Source organism: Acanthisitta chloris, unplaced genomic scaffold (genome assembly GCF_000695815.1).
Source record: "Acanthisitta chloris isolate BGI_N310 unplaced genomic scaffold, ASM69581v1 scaffold6157, whole genome shotgun sequence".
NCBI classification, from domain to species: domain Eukaryota; kingdom Metazoa; phylum Chordata; class Aves; order Passeriformes; family Acanthisittidae; genus Acanthisitta; species Acanthisitta chloris.
Window position 1 is genome coordinate 32,869 of NW_008680816.1, and position 8,820 is coordinate 41,688.

The 8,820-nt window shown below is 50.3% G+C and overlaps 1 protein-coding gene across 1 annotated transcript; it reads right to left on the reverse strand.

Annotated features, from left to right (window-relative positions):
• Positions 1 to 217: 217 nt before the first annotated feature.
• Positions 218 to 7,489, reverse strand: CDS2 (CDP-diacylglycerol synthase (phosphatidate cytidylyltransferase) 2; the record flags this gene model as incomplete). The annotated part of the gene is made up of 12 exons (XM_009077848.1): positions 218 to 492; positions 1,200 to 1,303; positions 1,870 to 1,989; positions 2,410 to 2,562; positions 3,119 to 3,187; positions 3,488 to 3,575; positions 4,187 to 4,269; positions 4,962 to 5,020; positions 5,435 to 5,574; positions 6,488 to 6,585; positions 6,942 to 7,038; positions 7,325 to 7,489. Coding segments are annotated over 12 exons (1,306 nt in total), but the record flags the coding sequence as incomplete, so codon positions are not given.
• Between the last annotated feature and the right edge of the window lie 1,331 nt (positions 7,490 to 8,820).

Genomic DNA, 8,820 nt, shown 5'->3' on the forward strand with positions numbered 1-8,820 from the left:
GAAAGCTCCCACTCTGCCCACATGCATCAAAGGTCTGGAACAATCCACAAGGACAGTCACACCCTCCTGCTTCACCCAACAATCCTTCCAAGCTTTAACTCCTTCTCAGCTACAAACCCAAGATTTGCTCGTTTGAACCAAAGCTCTATAAATACGTTATTAAAAAAAAAAAAACAAAAACAAAAAAACCAAAAAAAACCAAAAAAAACCAAAAAAAAACAAAACAAAAAATGCAAACATTTACCAAGAAAGGAAGAAAAGTTACAGTGAAATGAGGCCTTGTTATTGTCTTAAATCAGGCAAGCCTGGAATTTCCTCGAGGAGGCTTGTCTGGTTTCAGTCCTGTCCCAACCTCTGGGAGCCTATGCATCCTCCAGGCTCCCCAACATGCCCCTGTCCACCAGGTGTGCTTTGAGCGTGTTGAAGATGTGGAGCTGCTGGTCTGGCCTCAAGGTTAAGAACTGCTGGATCAGCTTGCTTGGGTTAGGACCCCTGAAACAACAAAAGCAGCAGCACCAGTGAGTCACTAAAGTGGTCACCAGTGAGTGGCTAAATCTCAGGGAACTCGGGGGATGAAAAGCAAATTCACACAATAATGGGCCTAAAGTAAAGCCACTGTTGTTCATTCCTTCACCAGCTCTACCCAGGGAGCTTAACTGCCCTGGAGATGTGGGATGGACCCAGAGGCACAGGATGTCAACACAAATACAACACCTCAAACCCAGTCTGTTCCCAGAGGATTGTGCATCTTCCCTCAAACGTCAGAGCAGCCACAGACAGTTCCTCAGCTCCTTCAGTGCATCTTGAAGGACCCAAAGGTTTACTTCTGTGCTTGGCTACAGATACCTTGTTCATGCTAAAGAATTACATTTTCCTGCTCGTTTGACTCTGGAAACCCTGTCCAAGATTCACAGGGATGCAGAAGGGACATGGAGGAATTTCAGAGGGACTGAAGTAACAGCCCTAGGAAGGTGAAGGCTGTGTTTCCAGCTCTGCACGACCCTGCTGAAGGTGAAGGTGAAGGTTGTGTTTCCAGCTCTGCACGACCCTGCTCAAAGACCCTTCCCTTCTCCAAACCTTCATCCCCCCTGTCTTGTATTTTCAGAGTTAACCTCATGTGGACTCTGGCAGTCTCTCAGTACCAGGCTGCACACCCCCTGGGCTGGGCAGGGCCCCAGACTCCACCTGGGAGCACACACCTGATGAAGCTGGCGATGTACACGTTGACAAAGGTGGCCATCAGGTACTGGCAGTCGAAGCGATCCATGATCCCTCCATGCCCTGGGATTGTGCTGGCAAAGTCCTGTGCAAAGCAGAGAGATGGCACTGAGCACTTCCAAACAGCTGTCCCTGCTTTTGTCCCTGCACACATGACACTCATCCCCTTGCTCTTCCCAGGAGGCAAAGTCAGGCTAAGAAGATGTTGTGTTTAATCTCTCCTTGGTTTAGAAGTTTCTCTGGATGAAAGCTGCTGGTGCCTGAGGGACAGGGAGGCTTAGCTCTGTCACTCACAGGGCAGGCAAGGCTAATGTTTATCTCCTGCCATCCTGTCTTCCCTTTCAAGGCATCTTAACTGATCACAGACTGTTCAGATCAGTCTGCAAGACATCAAGGGAAGCCTCAGCTTGCAAAATTTCCTGACTAGGTCTTTCTTCCTCAAGTTCTGCACCACACAAGGGTTTAAAACATCACAGCTGAAATTTTAAGGTCTCTTCCCATTCAGGCAGAAAACCTAGATCCTGCTCCAGCATTTCCTCTGTGACTGAATGACCCTCCCCTCCCTTCCCAACACTGCTTGGAGCACTGGGACTGCTCCAAGTGGCAGCAACCCATTCCCTTCCCAAGTGTGCATGACTCCACCATCCTCACCTTGATTTTGAAGGCTCTCTTAAAGCCACTGGCAAAGAAGCCTCCGAAGGGTCCGATGAGGGAGGCGAAGGTGGAGAGAGCAATGCTGTGGATTTGGAACGGATACATCCGGACAGTCTTCTGCAGGAGAAACAGGGCAGAGAAGGATTTTCCATGAGAACAACACTGTCCACTGCTTGTCCTTCCTTCTCTGCTCCCCAGGCTTTAGCTCAGTTGGTTTTCATAGAATCAACCAGGTTGGAAGAGACCTCAAAGATCACTGAGTCCAACCCTACCGTGGCCACTAGACCATGGCACTAAGTACCACATCCAGTCTCAGCTTGAAAACCTCCAAGTTAACAACCTCCTTTCAAGTGGGTTAATGTGCCACCAAATTTGGGATAATTCCTTTAGGCCATCAACCAACATGGATCACCACCACATTCCCCCTTTGCTCTGGATGGAACATCCAACCCTTGCCACGTTCCTCTGAAAACCACCAAAATAAAGCCCTGCTCTCTTCTCTCAGTGTTCCCATCTGATACACAGGGGAAGTCATACCCAGCCCACCACAGGCTGCAGCACCAAGGGGATGTTGTACTCCTGGAGCTGGAAGAGCTCAGAGGGTTCACAGTCCACCGTGAAGCTGTTGGTGTCACTGTTGAACTCCACGGGGCAGGTGAAGCAGCGATACCCAGACATCACGTAGGACAGCTGCAGGGAGAGAGGGAGAGACATGGCATTCATGTTTTCCTGAGCCATGTGGCAGAGCTGATCTCCAGGGAAAAAGCCACACAGGGAAGTGAGGTGAGGAGGGAGCCACACGCCCAGCTTCGTTAAGGAGATTACTCTCCTGAGCAGCAGTAATTGGCTAAGGGCAACGTAAGCATTTCCCTTAGGTCAGTGCCTCTGTCCAGCAGAGCTGAGCCAGGCACCCCATGGCTGAGGGGACAGCATAAGGCAGGTCATAAAGACAGGTCAGAACACTCCAGAAGTGCTGAACTCCCCACACAGCCCTTAAAATTATGCACAACATCCAACAGCAGCAGAGGGAAAACTTCAAGGATAATTACTGTAATGAACATGTCACAAGGTCTAACAGGGACTAAAATCTCTGCTCCACCAGCAGTGTCTGCACACAGCCATGGAGCAGCTCAAACTCTGCTCAGTGAGGAACAGCTGAGGTCTCTGACAAGAGCTGGCAGAGATTAAATCCTGACAAAACACTGTGAATCTACAAAAGGGAAACAAGCACCCCATGGCTACTTACCAGCAGTCCAAACAGAACAGTGGAAAAAAAGCCTCCAATAAAACCCTCCCAGGTCTTCTTTGGGGAGAGCTGCCAGAGAGAGAGAGAGGGAGAGAAGGGGATAATTATTCACCTCTGCAGCCTTTCCTCACTTGTGAATTGCTGAGGCCAACACACAGTGGTGCCACCAACCAACCAGTAAGAGTTTGGTCAAGCTGACACCAAAACCTGGGTCTGAAATGGTTCATTCATCCATGGTTGGACTCGATCTTAAAAATCCTTTCCAACCTCAATGGTCCTATGACCTCATTTATATCATTTATGAGGGAACACAGGACCAAGCCCCAGAGAAGCCAAGACTCATGCTCTGTCCACCAAAGAGTCACAAACCTTGATGAGTGGAGTGCGGCCGAAGAAGAACCCAAACATGTAGGCCATGATGTCATTGCAGATCACACAGGAAATTGGGACGATGAACCTAGGGGGGAGAAGAATCAAACCATTGGCAAGTGCCAAGATCAGACAACTCCAAGACTCAACGAGCAGTTGTCACCACGAGGCACTTTGCAGTGCCATCACATCAAGGTCTCCCCTTCCAATGCAAGGCAAGGAACAACCACTAAGCTCTGAGGGAAATCTGGGGGTTACTCCAGTGCTAAAAGGCAGGTTGTGTACCAAAATGGCCTGTTTTGGCACATTTTCTGTAGCCACACATGACATCTGTTAGACACTTGCCTCCCTTCTCGCTGGGTAAGTGCTCACTGCATTCTAGTGGCAAGCAGGAGGTCCCAAAGTACTCTGGGCTGGCTGGGACACACAATGGAACATACAATCCTCAAGGGATCAAAATTAGCTCCTGGCTCTGCTGGCACAGCTTGTGCAGAGAGGCTGTGGCCTCCCCATGCCTGAGAGTGTCCCTGCCAGGTTGGACAGGGCTTGGAGCAACTTGGGCTAGTGGAAAGTGTCCTTGCCCATGGCAGGGGTGGGACTGGATGGGCTTTAAGGTCCTTCCAAGGCAAACCATTCTGTAACTCTACAAAACCAGTTATTTCAGAACTCAAAGCAAGTCAGAAGGCAGAGCAAACTCACCATATCATTCCTTCAAACAGGTTGTGAATGATGAGGTGTGACTGGGTGACAACAATGAGCAACGTCACATGGGTCCATCCAAACTGGAAGAGAAGACAGCATGCAGTCCAGCCCACCTGGAGACACTGCCCACGCTCCACTGGCAGAGATCAGGTGCTGTTAGCCACCCCCAGAGAGCAGCTCATGCCCAAGTGCATTTCCAGCATGTCCCTTCACCACAACAGCCCCAGGAGCAGGGGAGAGTCACCCCGAGTCATTAATAGGCAAGTTCTTCAGCTCAAGCCCAGATGTGACCCTCACTGGGAACTTCTGCTGGAGCTAATGCTCTTTACCCCACCCTGTGCCATTGACCTCACTCAGATTTCTGACTGCTTCAGAAGACTGACAGCTATCCAAGCTGTATCTCTGTGTGCTGGATACGCTGGAAAGCAAAACTAGCTGTGACACAAGCAATTCCTCACTGATGTTTGAGAAGAAAGGAACAAATGTACCCTCAGCAGCAGAGCCATGCAGCCTTGTACAGCCCTCTCAGCTTGCAGAAAGGTTCTTAACTGCACCCACAAGTGCAAGGAGAATATATGTTGGAAGGGAAATTCAGTCAGCTTCCTAAAAATAGTCTGCTCCCAGGCACTCTCCTTGCAGGCAGCATTACAATGCAAACCAGCACAGAAGCATCTACTGACACACAGTCCTCTACATAACATTTTCAAGCAGCCTAAATTATTCCTTCTCCTGCCTCCAGCTGGGGGCAGCCAGGCCCTGAATTGAACCTTACCATGTAGAACTGGAGGCGATAGTGTTTCTTCACCAAACTCAAGACAAACATGCAGAAACCTGAGGAGAGACAGAAAAAAAGTCAATGATGGGGATGAATTTTCAGCAGTAATTAATGATTTTGTACCATGACATTGCACAGGTGCTTAGGGTTTGACTGGGATAAAGGAGCAATGTGGAGTGGGAAAAAGGACTACTTTGGAAGTCACACTGTTGCCTGCAAGCAACACTTGGAGAGATAAAAAAAAAATAAAAAAATCCAAGCCATAAGGATCATGGAGTTTTCTTCTACAGAACCTCATGTGAAATCTGCCACCACTACTCTCACCCTGCAGCCAAGTTACTGCATCACTGGAGAGCAGAGATGATTTGCTATGGATACTGCATCAGGCACAACACTCAGGACAAGAGAAGCTCAAGGACATTTCCTCCCTCCAGCCCAGACAAGATGAACAAGAGAAATGTGGTCTTCACCTGTCAGGTAGAGGGTGAAGGAAATGAAGCGATGGTACTTGCTGAGGATTCTCAGGGGCTCCTCTCTCTGCACCAGGGTAAAGAAATAGTCTGTCACAGTCTCACCATAGAAGAAGTAGTTCACACAGAGCAGGAAGTACCTGTGGAGGATGCAGATGCTTGTTAGCAGGAACTCAGAAAGGTTCCTGGAAAAACACAGGAAACAACTGATCCCCGAGGTCTTGACATTGCTCTGGGACACTGCCAAGAGGTTTTCTTCAAGTGACAGCCAGAACTTTATCTGCCCCAGTCTGGAAACATCCCTTAAAGGAGTGGTTGCAGCACTCAGCTCCACTCTGCCATGGCTCACAGCTGGGGTTTGGTTTGGGTCCCTGATGCACAGACTCACTGCCTTTAGGTGGTACTCCTCAACTGATCTCTGCCCCCCAAACCACCCGCTCTGTGCCCCAAAACCACCCGCTCTGTGCCCCCAAACCACCCGCTCTGTGCCCCAAAACCACCCGCTCTGTGCCCCAAAACCACCTGCTCTGTGCCCCCAAACCACCTGCTCTGTGCCCCACAACCACCCAAAAAAAACCACCCGCTCTGTGCCCCTAAACCACCCACTCTGTGTCCCCAAACCACCCACTCTGTGCCCCCACCCAAAACCATCTCCAGTCCTGATGCAGTGGTAGGACAAGGGCTGAAGGAGGGAAGGTTTACATTGGATATTGGGAAGAACTTCCTTCCTTGTGAGGGTGGTGAGGCACTGGCACAGGTTCCCAGAAAACTGTGGCTGGGCCCTCTCTTCCCAGGCCAGGCTGGATGGGACTTGGAGCAACCTGGGCTAGGGGAAGGTGTCCCTGCCCATGGCATGGAGTGGGAATGGATGAGATTTAAGGTCCCTTCCAACCCATGATTCTATGATTTTCCTTTACAAGAGCTGCTAGGACATGTCAGTGCCAACACACAGCAGCCTCAGGTCTCTGGTGGAGTCTCCCTGCTGCCTGTGTGTGCTGAGCTGAGGTGTTACTGCTGCACACAATCCTGGGGAGGGGAGCACCCCTCACTCACCAGCTGAGTGTCCTGAACCAGGGCAGGTCGTATGAGTGGTACACATTATAGCCAATAGTGATAATCTCGTGGAAACATTTGATCTGGACACACATCACCTGCACAAAAAGACATCCAGAGGCTGTAACACCTGTGGGTTAAACACAGCTTTCCTCAAGGAGACAAAAAACATGCAGCAAAAGGTACTCTAGCAGCTGCTGTCAGTCTGCCAGGAGTCTCTTAACCCAGCACAGGAAGATCACCACGTTGTTTTCCCCTCCCCTTTCCTCTGCAGGAGGTTTCTAACAACCTCTTGTATTCATTCCAACTGCAGCCAAATGTTGAGCAGCAGATTCCTCCCAGGTTCCCTCCATGGGCAGAGAAATCTGAGGCTCTGAGCTTCCCACCCCAGCAATGGTCCCAGTAACCTCCCCCCAACACAGTGAACACCAGGACATCTCCCTGGAACACTTACTATCATCATTAAGACCATGGGTCCCAAGTAGATGATGATGAAGAAGAAGGTAATCATTGCCAGTGTGAGGATGCCTCTTACCCACCAATTCTTCCATCTGGGTCACAGAGAAGGGAAGATGTTAGAGCAAGTCAAAACACAGCAAGGCAGCCAGACAGCAGTTCTGCTCTCTGCACATCACAGGAAGGAAACTGAGCCCTGAAACCCCAAGTTTCCTCTCAGTGCTGCAGAGAGACCTTGATCTGCTGCTGAAGGCCTGGCTGCAGCAGCTGCAAGGCCCCAGTTCAGCTCAGCCTTCCCTGCCAGGAGCCTCACCAAAGGCACAAAGCATTAGCCAGGTGCAGAGCATCTCTCAGGGCACTGCAATGGGGCAGGAGTGTTACCTTGAGGACAGGTTGGAGAGAGCTCTGTTCAGGACCTCTGGAGTGTCATCTGATGTTGGGACTGGGGCTGAGCCTCCAAACTCAGACTTGCTCTCGCTGTCTGACGCTGTCTCTCCATCCAGCTTGTTCTCAGACTCTGACTCCTGCAAGTGAGAGAGACAAAAACTTTACTAGCCACAGTGCTGGCACTCTGAAGGAACTGCAGCACTTACACCTCTCTGCTTCTGCATGAGAGAGAGAGAAGAAAATACTCTGAGTATTACATAGGGTTAAACCCATGAGAAACAACACTGAGTGTTTTAGGTGACATCCATGATGGGTTTTACTGTCCCTCAGTCTCAGCAGCAGCCACAGAAATGGGCCTGCTCCCTCTGAACAGCCAGAGATGCCTTGCAGTTGATTAATGAGCATCTCCAAACGAAGCAAAGTGCTTCAGGGACACAGGCTCATTAGCAGGATTTTTTACAAGGCCTCCCAATCCCCAGGCAGACCTCGAAGAATGTAACACTGCCCAAATTAGCCAGAAAGAGAGGCCTCTAAGAAGAAGGCTCAAGGCTTCCAGACAGACTTCTGAAGTGCTGGCTACATGTGGACACTAAAAATAACACCAAGCCCATCCTCAAGCAGCTGAAGAGGAAGAGCTTGGCTTATCACTCAGGCCCAACATCCCCTCTGGCCACAGGAGGAACTTGTGGAAGAGACACAGTGCTTTGTGATTTCCCTGCCCCTTGGACTGCCCCAGCACTGAGCTCTGAGCAAAGTCCTGTGTCTAGGGGTAAATAAACACAGGTGAGACAGATTACTGCAGGCTCTGCAACAGGCCAGGGGTGGGAAAAGGACCAAAGATGAGTCCTGGCTCCCCAGCAGTCCCATCTCCCTCCCCAGTGCCAGTGTTCACTCTGCTCCAGCTCCTGAATAGAGGACAAACCCAAACTTCTACACTTTGCTCCTCATTTTGGCAGCACAGCTTCATCCTGCCCCTCATTCCTTGAAGCAAGGAAGGAAAACACCACTCCCTGGGTAACATTCAGGCAAGGCAGAGTCCATGCAATTAGTCTGTTGGAAAGCTGCTGGAAAAGAGAGTGTTTGCAGGAAAAGCGAGGAGGAAACTGAGCTGAGAACACTGGGAGCTCTGCAAACAAAGAGACTTCATCCCTTTGGGCTCCCAGGCAGTGCTGCCCCATGCCTGGAGAGGGGACACACCTAAAACAAGCCCCTGCTGGGGCTGGTTTGGTGCAATTTGTGGTTTGGGGTATTTGTAGTTCAGTGGAGCAGAAGGCTGGAGCAGCTCCCCTGGTTAAAGTAGGAAAAGATAATTACTCCCCAGGGTGGAAGGTGTCAATGGCTGCAGGCCAAGTTCTTAAAACAGGCAAGGACAGCAAGGCACCATCAGGTGGAGGCAGCTAAAAATACAGCAGTGATGTCAGAGATTACTTCCAGGGACCTGCAGCACCCACTGTCACCTCTTCCTCACCTTCCTCCACACTCACCTCTTT